This window comes from Dermacentor albipictus, chromosome 1 (genome assembly GCF_038994185.2).
Source record: "Dermacentor albipictus isolate Rhodes 1998 colony chromosome 1, USDA_Dalb.pri_finalv2, whole genome shotgun sequence".
Taxonomy (NCBI): Eukaryota; Metazoa; Arthropoda; class Arachnida; order Ixodida; family Ixodidae; genus Dermacentor; species Dermacentor albipictus.
In genome coordinates, this window is record NC_091821.1 from 268,788,869 (window position 1) to 268,813,203 (window position 24,335).

Below are 24,335 nucleotides of genomic sequence, written 5' to 3' on the forward strand. Positions count from 1 at the left end.
GCGTTGTGACTTTGCAAATTGATCATTTTCAAGAAAGTACTGCATTACAAATAATTAAGTAACCATTTGTTAAACTTGTTCGATGGCAGGATTAGAACACATGACTTCTAGAACAAGCCTGATGTTGAAATCATTGCACCACAGATGCATGGACAAGTGGAACCACTGAAATTAGCAGCAATTATGCATGTTTGCAGTCTTATTGCCTTCTGTATTAAAAAAAATCGTAGATTGCTTTGAAATTTCAACCAATGAAGGCAGATAAAATGTAATAAGCAAAGCCAGAGGCACGAAGATGAGACAATTCTATGTACTAACCATCAATCCCATATTGGCTGAACACAGCACCAGAGTTCCCTCTACTAATTATTGTGGGAAACTATAGTGTTCAAGAATTGTTGGTTCCATGTTGAGAATTAGTAAGCATGGCTACAAATAAATCATCCAATGCAATTTCTGAATGAAACGTATTAGTTGCCTCTTGTAACAGCAGAAACTCTATTGATACAATTATATTAAAAAATGCCAAAATGTGATTAATTCTGACTGCAACTTTGCAATTCTGGTGCTCCATTGGCTATGGATATGTTGCATTACCAGATCATGACTCTTAAACAAACATGACTGCTTGGCTTTCATATATTTTATTTGAGGTGTGTTATGAATGCCAAAAAGAGGAAATGAAGGGACACGAAACAGTGAGTTCATGATTTCTGTCTTGTGTATTTCACACCTTTTTAACGGTAGACTGAGAACAACATGCAACAACAATTTGTCCTTTCTCCACACTCGCAGCACTCCACAGCCTATCTGGAATGATAGCACACTCTTGTGTTTATCTTTTGCACAGGTTCCATTGTACAGCAGCTTGTCCAAAACTTTGAACTAGTTTGCACATATGCTATAAGTAACACAGTCATTCTCTTTGTGAAGGGAAAAAAAAACAAAACAATGAAGCTTGCAGAAGATGGTCTGTTCATGTTAAGACACTGCTCCGCCTACAGTTCAATCCAGAATCTAGCTTTATGACAAGAATAACATACAAATGTATTTTTGGAGCTTATATATATAAAGGGTCAGGTTCAAATATTACATAAATATTGTAGAAAGCAAGTTTACCATTACTTTATAAATTTACAAATGAGAGAAGCATAGTGGCAAATGGACATAACACTTTTAAAGCTATGGTTATCGTTGGAAATGAAACAAATGCATGCGCAACAGGTAAAACAAAAACATTTGTTTGCAAAATGACAATAGTACGCAGATCACAGAAGAGTACAAGAACCTAGGAGTATGTGAACAAAGATCTACAATTTCATGCAACTTGCACCCAGCCATAAAGTTATGTACAAACAACCTTGCACTTTCATACAGTCGGAAAAGAATGTTATGTGTGTATGTATATATGTTTATATGTAGGCTGCGCTGAAACAATTTGCAAATTATAACTTGCATTTCAAGTTGAGCCCTTGGCAGTATGCAAACAAAAATGTGTATGTCATTACGTATATAATGCAATGACAAAAAATGTATGTGTGGGGCTAGGCTGCTAAGACATAATCATTCAGAATTCCTACCACACCTTTTAACAGCTTAATGTAACAGACACATTCAGCATTTTTACACCAGACAGCATTAGTAGTGGCCTCGGAAAAGCATCACTTAAGCAGTGTCCATCATTTATACTATGTACAAGCTGATATGGTGTGGAAAAATTATGATCTAATACTGGCGAGTTAATTTTTGGTAATACAAATGAAAGCATCAGTAGCAGTGAATATTGTAGCATACACATTTTACTGCAGTCTAAAACACAACTGCTTCACTAAAGAAAGCAGATGCCTTCACTAGACATTTTTTTTGTCTTAAGTCAGCTACCTACTTTCAGCAAATTGTTCATCCTTTTCAGCGTGCCTATAGCTAAAACAAGTAACATGACTCTTCAGCACAACTTTGTTCAAAGTAAAATTAGCGATTCCATGATTCACAAAATTTATGCTGATCATTTGGTCACCACTTGCTCTATAGACTCAATAAATATACAGGGAAGGTTGATAAACAATGGCAACAATGCAGCACATACTCTCTGCAGCTGAGCATGCCATGATGCTTCACAGTTGCCTAAAACATCTGCACAAGAAATCTGTACATTTAGTTAAAATACAAAATAAGGAAAGAACAGTCTGTAAAGACGACAAAATGCCTGACCATCATCACATCGCACAGCACAAGCAGTTGCCAGCTTGCCAAATGGCTCAATGCACGGAATGCAAGAATGGGAGTCTGTTGAGGTTGCCACAGGCAAAGCACTCGGTCATGTGCATGCTCCTTTGTGGCAGTGGCCGCTTTGCAGGCATATAAGTCAACTTGCTGGCTGAAATGCCCTGGTGGCAGAAGACTGCCTGGCAAGAACTGCGTGCGCAGAACAACACATTTACACTGAATGACCCAGCCCTGAGCTCTGCTTTGAAGGCATACAAAACGCCATGACACACAAGTCCGGGCAAAAGCAAGCCAAAAAATTATAGGTAGTGGCAGGTAATTGATGCCAGGCGTCCCCACCTCTTCCCGCTACTCCAACAGGCCTGACTTGGCAGTCTTCTGAAAAACCGCTTTTTACACACATGAGCACTTTTTTATGACTTTTATGAGTTATTTTATATATATATATGTATATATATGTATGTATATATATCAATTTCCAAACATTGTGACAAAGGTTTCTAGTCATTCTCACTACAGATTTCATCGCAAAAAGTGACTAAGTGGCATGCGATGATGGTGACATGTATGCAGGCACTAACACTATGTGCTGCATACTGCCAGCTTCTTCCGCATCAAAGAAAAATGAAAAAAAAGAAAAAGAAAGTTCTTTAGGGGAAGAAGCACTTGCTGTCAAAGCTGAACACAGTACTGATTGGTAACAGCTATTCCTGACACTCTTTCAACAATTCTGCAGTTAATGAGAAAGCAAACGAGAACAGAGGGGTAGGGGATGAGAAGCATTTTTACACAATGTAATGGCCCCGACCTGTCAGTGTGTCTGCAACACCAAAGCCTACAATACTTCCAGTTCGTCTCTCTGCAGTTAGCAATTCCTGCTGTGCCCAGCACTAATGTGCCTTACTTTCTGTGCACCTGTGTATGCTATGTTTTTTCTTAAGCGCTGAACGAAGTTAAGCAAGAGGGTGTCATACATCAAGAGGAACGAAATTAAGCAAGAGGATGCCATACATTGACAGCTACATTTAGACTGCTACCAGCATATGTGCAGATAGGAAGAAACAAAAAATGGTTGCCTCCACGTGACAATGTAAAAGGAACGAGTACCAATAACAACATAGAAACAGTAGGTTGCCAAGAAGCAAGCGAGAAGAGCAGATAATTTCCTGTTTGTGAACGCTGTGACGAGGTTCACCGTCATGTACTTCAAACAATGTTCGCCTTCCTTCCCGGTACTTCCACGTGCAACAACTTGAAGAGAGACATCTGGAGGACAAACAAACCAGTTGTCTGGCTCATTCCTTCTTTTCTGCATTCATGCTGTAAGCATACAGAAGCAATGACGGAGGCTTATACAAATTAGAAAACAGTAGCTCAACACATTAGGCTTTGCAGATGGTGTTGACAGACATGTTGTAGCAGGAGACATGTTCTGGACGACTGGCAGGACCCAAGGGAGGGCTCACATGTTGTAGGCCACATAGATGGGGTCCAGCTGGTCGGCCAGGAAGCCGTCACGCAAATGCATGCGCTGCTTCTCACCACGTGAGTTGATGGGCACTACACCAGGGTCCACCACGACTACCACGCCCACAACAAGCTGGTGTTCCTCTAGTACCACTGATGTCACCAGTGGCACAAGGTCCAGTGCCTCGCTCTCATTGCCATCCAGCTCCACAACCACCACCAGCAAGTTGGTCCACGTAAAGACAGCACTGCACCAGTATGAAATGCTCACACTTGGCATCGCACAAACAAGACATGCTCTCTAAAGATTCATGCAGAAATATACCGAACTGACACTCCGAGAGTTACATGCACTGATTTATTTTCTTTTGTGAACAGCAGTAGTTTTCCACTCATTCCAAACATACATCCACTTATTTTGGCACTGTAAATATGTTCCAACCACTCTCAGTAGAGGAATATGATTAATTTGACCTTGCATAGTTGGAACTGATTGATAATTAGAAGTGGTTCTCGAGTCTTGTTACAGCCACATGCATTTTGACAGTGAAGTGCTTTTGGAAATTCAAGCACATGAACCTGTATTATAAATTATCCGGGAAAGATTCTTCACTTGTGCCTACAGCTTATTGCAGAGATCTGATGGCTGATGCAAATTTGAAGTGCTGCACTGTGCTATTGAGTGCTCCAGCATATGCAGTAGCACATTTTCTTTGTGCTGCCATATACACACCAGAGAGAGAGCGAAAGACCATCAGCTTTACTATTACACTCAGCAATGACTATATGCAGCACTAAAGATGCACGAGATTGCCAAGTATTTCTGATTACCTCACAGGGTTTGCTTTTTCCACCTACACTGATGAGAAAGCAAACATTTTAGCAAAAAGTTCTGTAACATTTTTGTTGCTTTCATTCTGTAACAAGTGAAATAAAAAATAAAGAGTAATTAAACAAATATTTATGTGATTTTCTTTTGGCTTTTGAGACAAACTTCACTTTTTGAATGTCCCACTTCTGGCATGTTGCTTATGTGACTACGCATTTCTACTTGGCTAACAAATGCTCATAATTTAGATTTAAAAGTGAAGGCGTATAAGTGCTCAAACTTTGTGGTCAAGGCAAAGTTAATGAAAGCAAAAACTTTCCGCACAACTTATCTGTCCCAAGCGAACTCACAGCTTATGAATCGCAGTGATTTTAAAATTGCATAAAGGAATTTGGGGCCATCATATTTTCTCAGACTATAAGCTATGCGTACACGCTCTATTCCTCTATACGTATTTGGTCTTGAGGTAGAAACATAAGTAGTCAAGCATACATAAAAACAAAATAAAATTACATTCTGACATATTGCCTTAAACACAACCATCAAATCTGGGAGTCGCATCGGTGATGGATCTTGAATTGTGGCAGCATGTGCAAGTACCTTGTAGCTCGATTCTTTTTACTTTACCCTGTGTAACCCCAACGTTCACGTGGTGAACATGATGCTGGGAATCGAGCTAACTGTGGAAGTCCAGACAGTCATTGTATTCAATTTGATGCAATACTGCCACCACATAAATTTTTTTATTCAGAACTTCAAATACTTGCACACCCCTCAAATAAGCATAACTTTACCATGAGTGAGAGTTTTGTTATGGCAACCACAGTGTAGTTTATGTGACGTGTTCCTGCCTTCATGGTGCAGACAACTGGGTGATGTTGCTGTTCGCAGAGAAGCGGCTCATCTGATCAGCAGCACTAACATTGCTAAATGTGGCCACTGTGGTCACACACACTTTTGCGTTTTTTTCCACAATCATGTTTTGGGCATGGGTGTCTTTGTTTGGGCTTGGGCATGGGCTACCTCTTTCCATTGTGACATGAAACATTTCATTTTGTTAATGTGCAACTTATATACCACAATGCTGTTGTGGTATTGTTGACTATGTGGCAAGCCCTCAACTAGCACGTGGTCAGGCGCATTCAATACACCTGCCACACATTGCATGCAGAGAGTGCCCTAACATTGCATCAAGAAGGCTCTCATTAGTTAAACCTTTGCTTTATTCAAACAAACTTTTAGTTGCCGTGAAGTTCTACTTGACAAGGTCCACAAAAAAGTTCACAGCTTCACTTCATTCAATTCTTCCAACATTCAACCAAACTCTGCAGTCTTATACACAAGCGGTTTGCACATTTAATTTGCATGTTTAGGTGCTGTCAATGGTTCCTCAGTTTACAGCAACTGCCGTCAACCTTAAAAATAACACATTGAACCATAAACACTGGTAGTCTTACACCCTCAGAGGTGGCACTGTATTGATTATTCTTGTCCAATTTTCACAAATTGTCTGAAACATCCAGATTCCTAGTGAAGTATTGTTTAAGCATGTTCATTAACAACAGTGTAGCCAAGAGGACTGTTACATATTTAGAGTTATTTTGGCCATTAGAACATAAAATGAATGGAATCCAGCTGCACAGATGGCTTCAATGAACCCTGGTTTGAGTGTAAAGCAGGCAACTTGAGATTGACTACAAGTTGTAGTGGTAGCTGCCTTACGCTTTAGCTCGCAGCTATGAGATGGTGCTGAGAGCAAAGGGGTGGCACCTTTGAACATGTATATATTTAACCGGCAGGCAGCAATAAAGGTTCTTGTTTTGGGCAGTAGTCCCTCATGTCATCACTCGGCGCCCCAGAATATGGTGTCAGAAGTTGGATACATTTAATGCAGTGGCTATGAATGTGGCAGCTGGTGCAGAAATCGGGAATACCAAGGTCAACATCTTGCATGTCGGAGCGATTGGACTTCAGCCCCGGTTACTGTGTACCTTCACATGCCTGAAGGAGTGGCCAATATGGATAGCAACATACAAAGACTATATATCCCTTCGGTGTCGGTCTTTACACAGCCACCGACGAGGTGCAGGTTCACTTGCTTTAGTATTGCATGGGGCCTGAAACACGCAGCACCCTCTCATCAATGGGAGCGTCAACTCCAGAAACCCTCATGTTTTCGGATATCGAGGCTAAGCTAGCGTCGCATTTTGTCCCCCTAGTCAATAAAATTTATGAAAGCCGCTTATTTCATTGCCAAATACAACGGCAAAAGGAGCCAGTCGATGAATCTCTTACAGCACTTCGTAATCTTGTCAAACGTTATGGGTACAAGAATCCTAAAATGGAAGACCGCCTTGTTCGCGACAAGTTCGTCATGGGATTGTGAGACGAAAAGCTATTCGACCAGTAGTACTGATGCATGGAACTTTTGGCGGAGGAATCGCTGTGCCAAGCACATGTGCACGAGGAAGCCGAAAAAGAGTATCTCTCCCATGCAAACTTCTGCGAGAGTGTAGCTTTTGACAGCTTAACTGTCGACGTAGTGCAATGCAAGAAGATAGCACCAAGTGCACTATCATGCCGTAGCAAATTGGCACAGCCAACTCTGTCAACTTGCCATTACTGTGGTCGTTATCTCCAATTATGGAACGAATGTCCCACATGTAAGACTACATGTAATTTTTGGAAGAAGCAAAGTCACTTCACTAATATTTACAAGGCCAAGCAGCGAAAGGAACTGTTGGGTTCTGTTGAACTTCATGCGCTCAGGTACGCATCGGGCAAGGTACACCGATGTGTGCATAAATGGCCACCTTGCACAGTTCAAAACAGACTCGGAAGCAGAAGTAACAGTAGTTACACCTTCTTTCCCAGGATTGCTTCACCTGCTGGATGAAGTGAAATCTGAGGTATGTGGTCCTGGAAATCTAAGGTTACGTGTGCTGAGAACTTTCGCTGCCACTTTGCACTAGTGTAACAGGGTGACTGGGCAGACACTTTATGTTGTCAAGAATGAGATGGCACATCTTCCGGGACTACTGGTAATCAAAAACTTAGGCTTTGTTCAATTCTTGAACTCAGTCGAGAGCATTCCATCAACCCAGGCCAAAATCTTTCGTAGACTGAGGGAAGTACGTACTGGACAAATACTGCATCCACCTTTTTCCTGATGCTAGTCCCTTTTCACCGAGCATTTCGAAGAAAATAGCCCTCCCTCTGCTTGAGCATGTGAAAAAGAAACTGGATGACATGAAAACCCAAGGGCTAACCCAAAAAGTCGACAAGCCAACTGCATGGTATTCAGGCCTTGTGCCGAAGCCGTCAGGCGTGTACAGGCTCTGTGTCGCCTTGACAAAGCTTAACAAGGTCATCAAGCAGAAACGCTACATTCTGCCAACAGCTGAAGACATCTTAGGCCAGCTTGGTGGGGCACAAGTCTTTTCCATGCTCAATGCAAGATCCGGCTTCCATCAAATCAAACTATGTTGTCAAACCGAAAAACTGACAATGTGCAATGTTCAATGTTCATGACAACGTTAATTTCGGCCGCTACTGCTACAGACGTCTTCCTTTCGGCATCACGACAGCACCCGAATATTTCCAGTGCTTCATGTCAAGACTGCTAGAAGGCCCTGCCAGACTCATAAATATGATAGACAATATACTAGTCTTTTGTAGGGACCACCAAGAGCTCGACCAACACCTAAATCAAGCAGGGGTCACTCTCAACGTAAAGAAATGTTAGTTCCAAGTATCTTCAGTCAAGTTCCTAGGAGTCATCATGAGTGCGCAGGGAATTTCCCCGGATTCAGATAAGGTCAAGGATATCTTGGACCTCCCACCGCCAGTCGATCTCAGTGATGTTCGCAGATTGCTTGGAATGGCCAACCATAAGGCCCATTTCACTCCTAACTTGTCTGATGTCTATGGCCCCATTCATTCACTCTTAAGAACGCCTGGAATTGTGGTCACAGCCAAGAGTAAGGTTTCGCCCGCATCAAGTCACTACTCAGCTGCAATACATGTGTGGCAAAGTACCACCCATGCTACCCAACTATGCTATCGGCTGATTCAAGCTCTCAGCGCCTGGGAGCCGTCTTGCTCTGGGACCAACCTTCAGGAATCTGACCTGCTGTGGCCTATGCTTCTAGATCTCTCACTCCCACAGGGGGACGCTACAGTCAAACCGAAAAGGAGTCTCTGGCTGTCACGTGGGCCTTGTCTAGGTTCAACCAGTACATTCGTGGTCTAAGATTTGCAGTCGAATTGAATCATCTTCCACTTGTAGCCTTCTTTTCAAGCAAGGACCTCAAAGTCTTGCCACCTCGAATACAGCGAATGCAGATCAAGCTGATGCGCTATCAGTATACCATCAAATATGCATCTGGGAAACTCTTAGCTATGGCAGATACACTATCATGAGCACGCTGTGACTTGCGACCCTGAACAGCCGTTAACAACTTGGAAATTTACGTAGGGTGAAGTCCTCAAGTATCTAGTTCCACTAGTGGCAAGTCGACTAGACGATGTCCGTCAACTTCAAGCTCAGGATGGATAGTGTTCCTCAGCTGTGACAGTGACATATTGTGAGAGAGGCTGGCTATCCAAGAAAAGCGTACCAACCTACACAGCACCGTACTGGAAAGAGGGATAGACAGACTTAGTGTGTACGATGGCTTGCTTTTGTTGGATTTCCTTATTGTTATTCCATCTGCTCAGTGTCAGGACATCCTTACACTGCTGCATGAAGGGCATCAAGGGGTACAGTGCTGTCAAGAGTGCGTCCAAAAGTGAGTTTTGTGGTCAAATTGCAATCTGCATAATTGAACACCTTGTGGCACAAGTGTGTCATGCTTTCTGAGCCACTGATACTAACTCCTACACCAGAAAGGCCATGCAAATGCCTGGGAATCGACCTGTTCCAGTTTTAAGGACACAACTATGTTCCTTATGTCGATACTACTCGAGATTCCCTGAAGTAGTCGCACTGGGGACTACATCAGCACCAGTGGTCACTGCTGTGGTAAAGAGCTGTTATGCTCACTTTGGGATTCAAGACACCATATGGACAGACAACAGACCTCAGTTCATGTCCAAAAATTTCACTGAGTTCGCTAAATCTTACAGATTCTGCCATGAGACAAGCAGCCCTCGTTGCCCTCAGAGTAATGGTGATGTAGAGCCCATGGTGTGGACCATGAAGGACCTGCTTGAGAAAAGCTCCGATCCGTACCTGGCCCTTTTCACTTATCCAGATAAATGTGGAGTTATGGGCGTCTCTCCAGCACAATGACTTATGGAACAAAAACTGCAAACTCGCCTTCCTGGACTGCCAGAACAACATTTGCTGGCATTGCCAAGTCACAGAAAGTTCAGGGCACAGAGTTCTATAATCGCCATCACGGTGCAAGCCCTCCGAGTCCTCTGAAACCAGGGGGTGATGTCTGGATCAAGGACATTGGTTGCAGCGGTCGTGTCCTCAACCCTGCTCGGTGACCTCGATCATATGTGGTTGAGACTCCTAGCAGTGTTCTGCAGAGGAATTGTCACTATCTGATACCTTTCAGGCCAGAATATCCAGGGACGGGCAGCAGCCTAGTCATAAATGCCAGAAACATTGCGACAAAGTTCTTCCTGTACGTCGCCTGTGCGACTTGTGGCCCCACCTCCTTTGCCTGAAATACAGGGACTGCCTGTGGAAGCAAATTCGCCTCAACATTGTGAACTGAAGCAAATGTGATATGCTCGTACAGTGAGACCACAGAGCAGGGTGAATTTGTTGCTATCTCGGGAAGGAAGATGTAGTGGTCACCGCCTTGCACTTGAGTTCACAGCAACGAGATGGCGCTGAGAACAAGGGAGCAGCACCTTTGAACATGTATATATTTAACCTGCAGGCGGAAATAAATGTGCTTCTTGTTGTTTTGGGCAATAGTGGCTCGTGTCATTATTCGGCGCCCCCAAACACAAGTGGCACTGAGCCACACACTGATTCCCTGTTTAAATGATTCAGTAATACGTGTGCTGCTTTTGTTCTCATTTCCGCATGATGGTACACCATGTGCAGCCATTCCATTGATTCACTGTGACATTCATTCAAAAGTCATGCATAAGCACATTGGAGAAGAAGGGTGGGGGTTCTGTCACTCTGAAGGCTGGTGGTTCCCTGAAAGAAGTTTGGGATTGGAAACTCCTGGTCTACGAACTGGTTTATTTACAGTGTTCAAGAAATGTTGCCGGTTGCCTTAATATAAGTTTCACAAGAGCATTTATATAAAGCACATCACACCTTGACCAGTGTTGGCAAAAATTTTGGAACTGGCACAAATAGTAAGGTCAACTCACCACTCAGAGATCTTCTTGTGGCAGCGCAGCACACTGTTTTCTACGTCAATAGGATGGTACCGCATTCCCCGAAGCATCATAGTTTCATCCAGGGCCCCAACAACAAACACTGCATCATGCAGCTCTGGGCCATCTCCATTTGATGCAGCATCTGGTTCAGTCTCATCTGTAAAGCACATGAAATGAAACCCCAAGTGACTCTCAAGCATTACTTTCAGCTAAGCAATTCATAAAATGAGATCAAAAAAAGGATGTGCACATTCCCACTCTAAATTGTATACTTTGCAGGCAGGTTAAAAGATGCATAAGTTTCAAAACTTTGGTCTGCTGTGCTCATAGAAATTGAAGGAAAGCGGGCAGCACTGCTACTTATGTTTTACATTAGTTATCAATATACTGAACGATGTAGCCCAGTTCAATTTAATATACTGCACCTAATTGCTGCACCTAATTGCTGTTTAACTTAATTACTGCTCAACTCCACAACCAATACTTCTTCACTTCACGCTTTTAGTTAATCATTGCGATATCTCATTGTTTGGTATGCACTAGGCTCTTGGCATTGGAAGCTCCTCTCAACAGTTGCCGACAAGACATGTCTGAAGCTTGTTTGACACGGCGTCTGCCTTGGAACCGAGATGAGTGTGACAAGTAGTACAATTGGCGACGCAATATGTGTGAGTAATCATATAAAGAGACACAGAGTATGCGGATTGTTAAAGCTCTTTATAAGAATCTGCATGCATAAGATGTTGCATGTTCAAACATGCAACATTTGTGCTGCATATTTTAGAGTCCCAATGAGAGACTCCCTTTTCATAAGTATGTTCCCTTGTAAACATAGTATCATAATGACAGCCATGTGTAGTCTACTCAATTTAAGTCCAAATCTTCTATTCGAAATGGGATGTTATTTGTGTGTTGGAGGGTCATTCACAAGATATAACCTACTAGTGGCTGTTTAAAGAACGTAGAAACCAGTGGCATAGCCAGAAATTTCGTTCGTGGGGGGCTCACTTTGCAGCTCGGCCTCCTACTTATAGAATTAGTCGAGGGAACAATATATATATATATATATATATATATATATATATATATATATATATATATATATATATATATATATATATATCTGTCATTCAACAACCTTGTTTACATTTTCGTACATATGCAACGACCACGGGAAAATCTCAATGATGCTGTCCTTCGTTAGAATGTACTGCACAGGAGGAGCTGTCACCGGTTGTGTATTGCGAGTAATTGCTCCGAAATTATAGTCAAAACAGATACACATATAAAAAGCAGGAATTCTGCAAAATATACGAGGGCGAGTCAAATGAAAGTGAGCCAATGCGAATATATGACAAATGGGGTACTTTACTTAAAAGTAGTCACCATGAGTATTTAGACACTTGTCCTACTAACGAGTCACGTAATTCCCGTCTCATAAGACTCCTTGGGTTGCTGCCTCAAAAATCTGTAAATGACTACACATCATCTTCCAACACGAATCTGGTTCCCTTGAGCAGTTTTTTCAAATTTCACCAAATGTGGAAGACGCAAGGCAACTGGTCTGGGCTGCATGAGGGATGTTGCAGCATTTCCCATTTGAACTTTGCCAGTTTTGTATTGACCATATCAGCGACATGGGAGCGGGCAACGTCGTGAAGCAAGATGTTCCCAATGCTCTATTTTCCACGTCGTTTGTTCTTGATTGCGACACGCAGCCGATCCGACCTTTCACAATATCTGAAACGATTTTGAGTCTCTCCAGGTTTAGAAAATTCGATCAAGAATGGCCCCTAATGATCTAAAAAGAAGTCAACACTTTTCCGGCAGAAATGACGGCCTTTGTTTTCCTTGGGAGTGGTGAATTCAAATGTTTCCACTGTAAACTTTGCCATAGTGTTTCAGGCTAGTAGTAGTGGCACCATGAGTCATCCCCGGTCGCAATTGCAGAAAAAGTCGTCACCATCATCTGGGGTTCTTTGACGTGCACTTAAATCTAAGTACACAGGTGTTTTCGCCTCCATCTAAATGTAGCCGCCGTGACCGGGATTCGATCCCGTGACCTCGTGCTCAGCAGCCCAACGCCATAGCCACTGAGCAACCACGGCCTTTTCAATTGTGTTGGGGGTGATTGCACGGTGGCTTTGGCCCGGCCATGGATCGTCTTCGTAACGTTCATGTCCTTCTTTGAACAGTTTACTACAACGCTTCACAGTGGCCAATGAAACACAATGTTCCACGCATACGGCAGCCATACGGCGAATAATTTCTTTTTGGGAAACATCTTAATTTGTCAAAAACCTCACGACACCAAGCTGTTCAACTTTTAGAGTGTCCATTATGTCACGCAATCATGTTCAACCAGCGTATGAGAGCATTAAAGAACATTTAACCTCACCTCTGCATGTCACTTGTAAATGAGATGCGTATGTGCTACGCGCATGCCTCGAAAATAATGAACCGAACCATTATTGCGCGGCGCGGGTTGTCTGACTTTCATTTCACTCGCCTTCGTACATTACAAATGCGAAGATACCTTGGAATATACAAATGTGAAGATACAGCTTGATACAGGGCAAAAAATTGTCACTGGAAACAAAGTTCACTGCGCATATACACAAAACCTCGCAACAAGATGTTTAAATATACGTATAAGTCTCCAATAAATCTACGTACCTAAGAAAAAGCCACTACAGTCGACTCCCGATAATTCGAAGCCGCTTAATTGGAATTTTCGGTTAATTAGAAGTGAAGTGCTGGTCCCGTCAGTTTTGCATGTAATCCTATAGAAGAAATCGCTCGATAATTCGAAGTCCTCATCCAGTAATATTGTTTAATTGGAAGTTAATCTTCAGCCGGGATCCTCGAGGTGACCGTCATTCTTTGGTAGAATGTGCAATTTTTCAAGTGTTGCAACAGCTCCGTGCTCCGCGTTGGTGTCATCGCCACCGCAGCCGCCCGCAACGCCATCCTTCTTGGAGCGGCGCGATTATTCATTGCTACGGCTGCCGTGGCCTCCGCGATCAACTCCGGCTGGAGGCGAAGCGGCTCCTGCCGGAGGCCACGCACAGCTGCCGCGCGTGGCCGGAGCTGATCGCGGAGGCCACGCGGGCGCCGTAGGTGCACGCAGCGCTGTATACTGGCAGTGGCGAGATTGTGCGAGATTAGTCCTGCAGCGTGCTGTTAGATATGGAGCTGGTTCCTGCGATTACTTCGTGTTCCCCAGACCACATCGGATTGCAGCACAGCTAATTGAGGAATGCAGTAGCAGGAAAGCGCATTCCAGAGACGACACGTGCAAACAAGTTTGCGACCCCCAGGTCGTGTCCCGCCGGGATTAGAAGGGGCCCTGGGACAATGGAGCTAAATCGTCCCCCTTCGTCTTTGAAGAAGGCTGTTGCCACCGCTGCGGAGCCGAGTCGCCGGGATTTGCAGGTGGGCATCGGACAATGGAGCAGGGGCGGCCCCCCTCCTTCTCCGGCCTAGAAGTGATTGCCAGTCTGCGTGGCAAGACCGCAGAGAGCCCCGACAGGTGGACCCCACGACACGGGCGCCGACCATTGGCTGCAAGTGGCGTCATCGGAGTGGACTCTCCCATTGGTCAAAGATGACGTGACTTGCAGTGCTCGGAGGGTTTATAAGAAGCCTTCCAGAGAGACCTGAGCATGCTGGGACATGCCCTGATTCCCGGATTCACCTCTCTCGAACTTGCCGCGGGCCGCAGCGTCCGAGTTGCTGCCGGCCCGTAATGTCTGTACGACTGTTAATTGACGCTCACCTCTCCTGTACATAATGTAGAATAAATCCCTCCCAAGTTGTGGTTTCCATTCCCGAAGTCCCGTCCTCCAACCCCTACATCTGGTTGGCAGCGGTGGGATCGCCTCCGAATGCATCAGCTGGTGGCAGCGCTACAGATCAACCTTCGTCCAGAGAGATCGTAAGGAACCGGGAAGAGCGAAGAAGAGAGAGCCTTCGTCGAAAGAGGTCCGAAGAGACTGGGAGTATCGAAGAAGGAGCGAGCCTTCGACCCAGGGAGTCCGGAAGGAACCGGCAACAGCGGACGAACGAACCGGATGGCAGGGTGCTGCAACCGTAAGTGAGCGCGTGGTTTTTTTCCTTATGATTCGCCAGACTCAAAGGTTGTGTGTTCAATTTTGATAGTTCTGGGAATCGGGAGTTTGTTGCATTGTGTGTTTGCACAAATTAATTAAGGAAAACAGTTTTAACCACCTGTCGGGGCAGCTGCCATGGATCTTAGAAGGTTGGCGAGGTTAGATTTGTTGTTGGTGTGCGACGATTTGGGAGTTGAGGCGGACGAACGGATGGAAACGCCAGCTATCATAAAGGCGATTAATGATAGTGGCAACGATGAGAAAAGCATTGAGCTTGCTTGGGAAGTGATACAGGAGCCACGGGAGCGAGAGCGTCGTGTACGTTTGCGAGAGCGTCGTGAGCTTAGGAGTAAGCGTATGCGTGAAGAACGCGAGAATGAACAGAAGCAGGAGCTTCAAGGACTTGCTCTTATGTGTCAGCGTCACGAACGTGAGAAGGCACGCGAACGTGAGAATCAACGTAAGCTTGAGTGTGAGCAAAAGTATGAGAGAGAGAAGGCAGCACTGATCAAAGAGATACAGTATTGTGATCAGTTATTGGCAGAGAGACAACGGCTGTCTGTGAATTCTGTAGATAGTACAGAGCGAAAGAATGAGCAAGTGTCTCGCAGATTTTCGCCAGAAGCCGACGAAAAGAGTAGTGCCTGTGAGATTGGCTGCCGATTCATAAGTGAAGGGAAAACGCTAGCTGCTAACGATGCCTTAGTGGCAACAGAGGCCGTTAAAGGCCGTAGTGAGAGCGACGAGGTGCTGTGCCAACAGATGACTGTGGAGACAGCTAGGCCAGCTGCGAACAAATTGGCACAGTTACCGAGCGTGTGCGTCGCTGGTAATGTTAGCGAGGTTGCTAGCGAAGAGAAGGGCACTTCTGACCCGACAGAAGCGAGCACCCATGTAGAGCCAGATGTGCGTGCAGAAGTGAAGTGCGAGCTGGACGATGCAGTTGAGAATAGTTCTCGGGGTGGCGAGCTCCGTAGCTCACGAGAGAACAACTGCATTGTTCAGGGATCGGTGCGGCTCTCCGCCAGTCTAGATGGCCTAGATAGGGATGATTCAGTTAATCATTCGGACTGTGCGCGTGAGACAGCGATCGATACCGACGGGCTGTGTGCCGATTCACAGCGTGCGCTGGGCAATGTAGTAGAGGGCAGTTCGCAAGAGTGCGAGTTGTCTTACTCGAGTAAAGCCTGCTGCATTGTGCCAGAGTCGGTTGAGCTGTCCGCCAGTCGAGGCAGAGCGAGTGTTGATTTTAGTGAGAATCACTCAGACTGTGCGGGTAAGAGGCCGATCCGGGCCGACGAAATGTGTACCGGCCAGCACGAAGCACGAGAAGGCGACATAAAAGTGAGTGCGAAGAGAAAGCGCCGTAAAAAGAAGCGCAGTAAAGACCGAAAGACGGTAATTAATGTAGCGCCGCCAAAAATGGCGAGAAACCCAAAAGGGCAGGGCGCGAGGAAGAAGGTGCGGTCGTCTAGGACGATGTTGACGCATCCAGAACGTTCGAGCCACCTGTCAAAGGGGGACCGCGAAGAATGTTCTGCACGGACGCGGACAAAGGGCACGAGGCAGTTAAGCTCCTCGTCGTTCCGTAGTTCTTCTCATAGCTCAGCGTGCAGTTCGAAGAAACGCAAGGTGGCAGGACGAGACCAGGTGGGGAGTAGCGACGCGGTCAATCGAGCTTGTGTTGAAAGCGGGGCGCGGGGACGCAAATTGGCAGGAGACCGTAACGTCTTGGGGGAGCTGATAGTGAATCAGCCCTTTTGTTGTTCCTCCGTAGCCAGAGTAGCTTTGAAACTGCGGCCTCCCCGGGTACGACTCAAAGTATGAGTCAGACGTAAGCGTTTGGAATGAGAGGCCAAGAGAGCTTCCGTAGTAGGAAAACGTGTTATTTGGTTTTATTTTTGAGCATCGGAAAATTTCGCGATTTGAGACTATGATTTCTTTCAAGGTGTAAGGTTTGAGCTTTGTTTATGGTTTGGTTTGAGAAAGCTCCGAGATTTGAAAGATGCGTTTTATGTAAACATGTAGTCTCGCGAGATGCTCATTAATAAGTAGATAGGCTTTTTTTTGTGTGTGTGTGTGAGTAACCTGGAGGGTCAAGGTTATCGTTCAGAGGCCTATGGTAAAGCGCGTGTGTTATTTAACCTTCTTTCTTTTTAAGTGTTTTTGAATTTTGCAAGGTTAAGCGCGTAGATTTTCAGTGAGTGCATGAGTTGCACTGAGAGGCGTTCTTAGTTCCACTAGCGCGTGTCCTGTGTGGACGGAAGGAAGCAGACTTTATGACTGGGTTGCTAGTGTGTGTGGAGGGCAGCCGTATTCTGACTTCTTTAGTGAACGTGCGTGGAAAGAGTTAGTAGAAGACGCATCATTTTAAGAGTTCTGCGGAGTGTGTAAGTCCCGCAAGTTTAATTGTTCGTTTACGTCACGTGTCCTGTAGGACCTTCAGGGAAAAGACGTGAGTAAGCGTGAATGAAAAGTTTGCCTACAATGCAAGTACGCGTTTTGTTTAGTGACCACAAGGCTAGTGCGCTTGTGATTACGTACTTGTGAGGTTGACCAGATTGTTCAGTGGCACCAATACGTGTGATAAGTATGCCACTGCGATAGATTGGAAACATGCTGTTCGGGTAGATAGGCCACTTAAGTTATGTTCGGCTGTTTTCATTTGTTGTTTGCATCGTCAACGACCTTTTTGTTTTGCAACAACAATAGTGGTCTGGTCTTGTCGGCAATCGAGGAGAAATGCATAGCTGTTTGGAAGGGTGGTTGGAACTGTTGTCAAAATTGGGGAACTAAATGATCAGGGTTGATTTTGACTCAGTAATAGCCTGGCGAGTCAGGGGTGAAGAGCCTGCGCTTACACGTGGGGCAGCGCTGTGTTGTTTGGTTTGTTTGACGTCTGTTCTCCAGGGCCAAGGATGCCGAAGTTCGTCAAACGTGGCTCGAGCCCAGTACCCTGCAGCTTCTATCAGCGTTCCTCATGGCCAGCGAATTGATTTCACCGGCCATTCAGAACAACCGGGGCGAGGACGAGCTGTTAGATATGGAGCTGGTTCCTGCGATTACTTCGTGTTCCCCAGACCACATCGGATTGCAGCACAGCTAATTGAGGAATGCAGTAGCAGGAAAGCGCATTCCAGAGACGACACGTGCAAACAAGTTTGCGACCCCCAGGTCGTGTCCCGCCGGGATTAGAAGGGGCCCTGGGACAATGGAGCTAAATCGTCCCCCTTCGTCTTTGAAGAAGGCTGTTGCCACCGCTGCGGAGCCGAGTCGCCGGGATTTGCAGGTGGGCATCGGACAATGGAGCAGGGGCGGCCCCCCCCCCTTCTCCGGCCTAGAAGTGATTGCCAGTCTGCGTGGCAAGACCGCAGAGAGCCCCGACAGGTGGACCCCACGACACGGGCGCCGACCATTGGCTGCAAGTGGCGTCATCGGAGTGGACTCTCCCATTGGTCAAAGATGACGTGACTTGCAGTGCTCGGAGGGTTTATAAGAAGCCTTCCAGAGAGACCTGAGCATGCTGGGACATGCCCTGATTCCCGGATTCACCTCTCTCGAACTTCTTGCCGCGGGCCGCAGCGTCCGAGTTGCTGCCGGCCCGTAATGTCTGTACGACTGTTAATTGACGCTCACCTCTCCTGTACATAATGTAGAATAAACACCCCCAAGTTTTGGTTTTCATCGCGAAGTCCGTCCTCCAACCCCTACAGTGCGCAGCGCATGTCGAGGCGTGTGTTGGTCGAGTGCCTTTGTGCGGGAAGCTCGTAGGCTAGGTTGTTCCACGAGTGATTCGGAATTGACTGTACCTAGTCGCGCAGTTTATAGCCATGGCAAACCTGGGCTCTTATCGCACGCTTGACCTGGCAACGAAAGTCGAGGTTTTGAAGGAAGTTGAGAAGGGAGGTGCCGCCAAACAAGACATAGCGCGGAAGTACGGGATCAAGCCAAACACGCTCTCAAACTACATCAAGAACAAGCACACAATAGTGGATGCATTTGAGAACGACAAGTTCAAGACTTCTTGGAAGCGAATGCGCACCGGCGCTTACCCAGAGTTGGAGAAGGCTCTGCTGGTTTGGATTAGGGAGGCCAGGAGCAACAAACTTCCTCTTAGCGGAGACATCGTTGTGATGAAAGCCCGAACGCTTGCAGCAATGTTGGGGATCGATGACTTTGTTTCGTCAGATGGATGGCTGACGCGCTTTAAAGATCGCCATGACCTGGTTTTCAAGAGCGTGTGTGGTGAAAAGGCGTCCGTTAACCAGGAAACATGCGCCACGTGGAAGGACGGAAAGCTGCATGAATAGCTCGCCGAATACAGACCGGAACACATCTTCAATGCAGAGGAGACTGCACTCTTCTATCGGCTTCTACCAGAGAAGACCCTGACATTCAAGGACGACGACTGTGCTGGGGGCAAACGCAGCAAGGAGAGAGTGTCGGTGCTGGTCGCGGCAAACATGACTGGCATGGAACGATGTCGGTTACTTGTGATCAGGAAAGCCGCGAAGCCGAGATGTTTTAAAGGCGTGAAGACGCTGCCTGTGGACTGTGAGGCAAACAAAAAAGCGTGGATGACGGCCGAAATCTTCAAGAGCTGGATAAGCAAATTGGACCGCAAGTTTGCTGCTTCGAACCGCAAGGTGTTGTTCCTTGTCGATCACTGCAGTGCTCAAGTGAATGTGCCAGCCTTGAGTGCAATACGCCTCACATTTTTGCCTGCAAACACAACGGCTGTTTTGCAGCCAATGGACCAAGGCATCATCAAGAATGTTAAAGTCCTGTACAGGCGGCACCTCCTCGAGAGCATGATTTTGTGTATGGATAGCTCCACAAAGTACGAGGTGAGCCTGCTTAGTGCCATCCACATGTTGGCGCGAGCATGGGATCGTGTGAAGCAAGAAACAATCGCAAACTGCTTCAGGGCTTGCAGTTTTGTGGCAACTTCTTCGGAGGATGCCTCTGAAATTTCAGCGGAGGAAGCGTCAACAAGCGAGCTTGACGGCACTGATTTTGGTGATGCTCTCTGGGACGTCAATTTTGAAGATTACGTCGCCGTAGACAAGGCGGTCGAAACGTGCGGTGCGCTGACGGATAGCGAAATTGTAGAGATTATTCAGCCCCAGGAAGTGACCCAGGAAAGTGACGATGACGTTGAAGGCGAGCCGCAACCTAAGGCTGCCGATGTAGCTGCGGGCCTTACTCTCGCGGAGCGCTTCTTTGCCGCTGAAGGTAACGCGGAAGAAGCGTTCCGCCACATCTGCAGCCTGCAGAACTTACTTTCAACAGCGTGATTCGGCAAGAAGAAGCAAAGCAAGATGACCGACTATTTTTCTGAGAGAAAATACTCGATTTCGCCACAAATAAAGTGCTGTTTTTTGTGTTTTGTGCCTAGTTGGAAGTTCGTTCAATTCGAAGTTTTTTGCGGTCCCCGTGAACTTCTTATTAACGAGAGTCGACTGTATATATAATGCATCAAACAAGGCAAATAAACAGGTTGCGCAACCACAGATTCACAGGTCACAGCACCCCCCCCCTCCCTCCTTCCGCTCCCAAAATGTATCGCGTGCGACAGAAGTAGGCAGCGCGCTTCCTCCCCGCTTTCCCCCTTGCGCACACAAGACTGTGCCACCATCGTCGGCTCAACCCCTTCCCCTCCCCCCCCACGCTTTCACTCACACACAGAGCATGCGGCGCACGATCACGATGATATCGCCCTTGGCCTTTATTTATACGGAACATGAGGGCAACAGCAGGAATGCGCCTGGAGTCTTCATATAGCTGCTATCGCAATAATATAATAGTATCCGGCAACTGAAGCGTCCCGTGGCCCATTACTTTCCGCAGAAAAAGAAGTAACAAAATCGAACTTTTGCCACACAACAATTCACTTCACTGCAACAATGTATTATTTTTTTCTTTTGTGGGGCGGGAGGCGGCGAAATAGAATAACACAAAGGAAAGCATGTTGACTACAACTGAATGCCTACTTTGGGCACCTAGTGTGGCTACCGAAGGAATATCGAAAAAAACATGTGACGCTTGGTCCACAGAAAACCATACGCATACTGCTCGGTATCCTACACCGGCGAGACAAAATTTTCCAGAGAGGTTGCGCTCAAGCGAATGCGTTGCAATCCGTCGAGTCCCCGCAGTGCTGGCGGCGAGCGACTATGCATTGTTTCTTTTTCTTGTCTGCTAGCCAGAAAGCGTCCAAAACTCTGCCAGGTGAAAATGCAGTCGGCCAGAGAAAAACGAACGCGCATCCAAGTGCGCCGTGCGGTTGTCGATGCAGCACGAGAAAAACGCATGCGCTCTGGTTGGATCGGCAGCCCGTGAGTTGCGAGAACAAAAAAAAAGTAAAAAAAAAAGAGAGAGAGAGAGAGAGAGAGAGAAAGGGGCTTAATGTAGCCTCGCGAATAAAAGTCTACGTAGACAAATAAATAAGAACTTAGTTACAATGGTGGCTTTAGTGTCTTGACATAGATGTTTTGGCACAGGTGAAAAAAAATGTTCATATTCTTTTCTGTTACCTGATGGCACAAATGAACCACCACAACGCTTTGTCTCATCGGACCTCGCTGCGTGCTCTGTCAACTTGTCTGATAGTATGTTGATTTGGCTTGTCTCGTTGTATGGCCCTATGTACGACTTTAGAAAAGTCGATGCACCTTTGGCGTCAAATGTTTACAACAGAATTAAACCCACAAAGTTCCGGAATTGAAAATCTAAAGCACGACTTTGGAAATGTCAGTGCACCTTTCGCATCAAAATGTTATGAGAACTTTATACCCACAAAGTTTCAGAATTGAAATCCAAACGCTCGATAGATTCCGCGGCCTCCGTGAGATGCCGAGACGAGCCCGCTTGCCATCAAAACGCCCTTGAAATTTTGTGCTCTTTGGGGCTCCTTGCGTTACGATATGCGAGTCCCGATGCATGGGCGTTTCCACGAAATCCAGCCCGATTTCTCAATGTTTGCGCTAAAATGTCTTTTCGAGCGTGATTTAAGGACATTCTAGACAAAATCGAGCATGATTTCTGGTGTCGGGAGGTGTTTAGGTCGGCAGCGCATGAGAGCACGAAAAAATTTTGGGCGGGGAGGGGGGGCTGAAGCCCCATAAGGCCCCCCCCTGGCAACGCCCCTGGTAGAAACCTATAATTTCATAACAAAATTATTTTTATAAATGGGCACATCATGCATATTACGTAGTCGTAAATTTTGTCATTCTTCTAGTCTGTGCTCATCAGGTACAACTGATTTGACATGCAATTGTGGCAAATGACTCAAAATTCAAGAGCCCCATGCTCGCAGACCTGTATGCCAACAAAATTGCAAAATGAATAGAAAATTACAAAGATAGCAATGTGAATTTAGCATCACCACTGATGAAGCCACTGCATTTTTTTGGCTGAATGAAGTATGGTGTGCACTTTCTGACAAACCGGAGGTTGGCTATAACTATCTTTAAAAAAAAGTGGTACAGTGAAAGCTTGCACTGCAAAGGAATTAGGCCACTGGATACCTTCTAACATCTGTAACCTGTAGAGTAGAACCTTAGCTACAGCAAATAGATCGATACTCATAGCCAGGAAATTTGGAGTGCCTAATGATACTGGCACTTCAGGCAATAAAATAAAGACTACAATAGGCTTCCGACTACAGCATAGTTTTTCCAAAATTTTAGACCGCAGCTCTTAGGCAGCCGTTTTTGGATTGAGCATTTGTGTCCCTCAGCATAACCATGCAAAGGCACTCATGCCACTGCTTTCGCGTTCATTGTCATCCTCTTCCACAGCTGGCTCATCGACGTTGCTCGGTGTAAGATTCGCTTGGCGATCACGCAAGCTTGGCGTAATCACGCAAACGTATTCATGCCGCTGCTCGCGTGTTTGTTGTCTTCTTCCACAGCTGGTTTCGATGCCGCTCATCATGCCAGCGTTCCCATATTGCCCTTCCCTCTGTGAAGGCACTGACAGCACTGGCCCACTGCCAGTCAGTGTGGCGATTTCGGTCTGCAATTCTTCGCCTCAATATATTGCAAAATGAAAACACGTATACAGCTGCGCTCAAATTTCACATTAGGGAGTATCGTAATTGTAGGCACTTTTTTTTGTCCCAAAATTTATGCATTCCCTTTATAAACATCATGAAATTAGTGAAAACTTACAATCAACAAATTAAGAGTTTTACAATGTTAGATTGTTAAGTTAACGTTATTAGCACACACAAAAATTGTGACCACATGAATGTCGTCACACGCTCACACACTTGTACGGTACTTGCAGCCTATGAGAATAAACATCAGTATTGCATACAGGACTATGAAGCAGCAAAATACACAATAAGAAAGGTAACAGAATTAAAGGGCCCCTGAAACGGTTTGGACAAATTTTGTAGACGCGTAGGGTACAGCTTAAGTAGGACATTCGCACCACAATTAAGGTGAAGCGTTACGTATTAATGGAGCTACAAGCGATTAGAAGTTACCCTCCTCCCTAGCCATGCTTTTCCTCCTCAACTCGTTTGCTGAGCGAGCGGGGCTAAGCCCCGCCTTCTCTGGTTTGACGTCACGATGCGACGTCACATCGCCCACTTCCGGTTGTTTTGGAGCCCGCCCCCGCCCGCGCGAGACCTCTCCGCTAGCCGCTAGGCCGTCGACCCCAAGCGGAGCTATCAAAGCAGCGTGCGTTGCGAGCAATCTGTCGTAGCCCCGAACGTGCCTGGTATTCCGGTAACCACAGGCAAGCTGATCATTTCGGCAAATGACTGGAGGCATAAACTCAAGCTGATGAACGAACTTTAGCGTAGACGTACGTGAGCGGCCTGATCGGTCTGCACGGTCCATACACTTGTTGGCGCAGCGCTTAACCAGCCAAACAAAGCGCTAATATTGCTCTAACCAAGTGTAAAACATTTTAAAAACTTTGTTGCTGCTACTGTGTATGGTTGAGCTCTATGCCACCAGGTGGCTGCACCATGCAGACCATTCACATTTGCCCTTCTGCTCATCTCATGGCTCATCCCGTTACGGCACAGTCAAGCGGCCAGGCCCTGTCCCCTTGCACTTGCGTTTGCCCTAATACCGGACTCGCGAAACGCTATTGCGTTAGTAATCTTCCGGTGTAAAGTGACGGCCACAAACGCGCAAATCCTGGCGACGATCGGATAGCGGCAGTCCGATGCGCAGAAGCCAGTTCGCTCGTACGCTGCCTTGCAGAGGGACACGATGTCACAGCTTGACATATTGCCAGTCGCTACGTTTGCAGTCCACAAGGCAACAAAGTCGAATCATAGTGCTCCCGAAAAGACTGAGACTGACTCTGACCGCGGAGCTCTCGTC

General features: G+C 46.0%; 1 protein-coding gene across 10 annotated transcripts in view; it reads right to left on the minus strand.

Annotated features, from left to right (window-relative positions):
* Window positions 1-703: 703 nt before the first annotated feature.
* The window catches only part of DIP2 (disco-interacting protein 2), a 349,848-nt gene continuing 326,216 nt past the window's right edge, over window positions 704-24,335 (minus strand). For all 10 annotated transcript variants that reach the window (XM_070531319.1, XM_065449303.1, XM_065449311.1 and 7 more), the window contains 2 exons: window positions 10,868-11,033; window positions 704-3,941 (listed from right to left, as the gene is read on the minus strand). In XM_070531319.1, coding sequence (XP_070387420.1) covers window positions 3,689-3,941; window positions 10,868-11,033 — 419 coding nt within the window. In that variant the 3' untranslated portion in view covers window positions 704-3,688. The remainder of the gene's footprint in view (window positions 3,942-10,867; window positions 11,034-24,335) is intronic.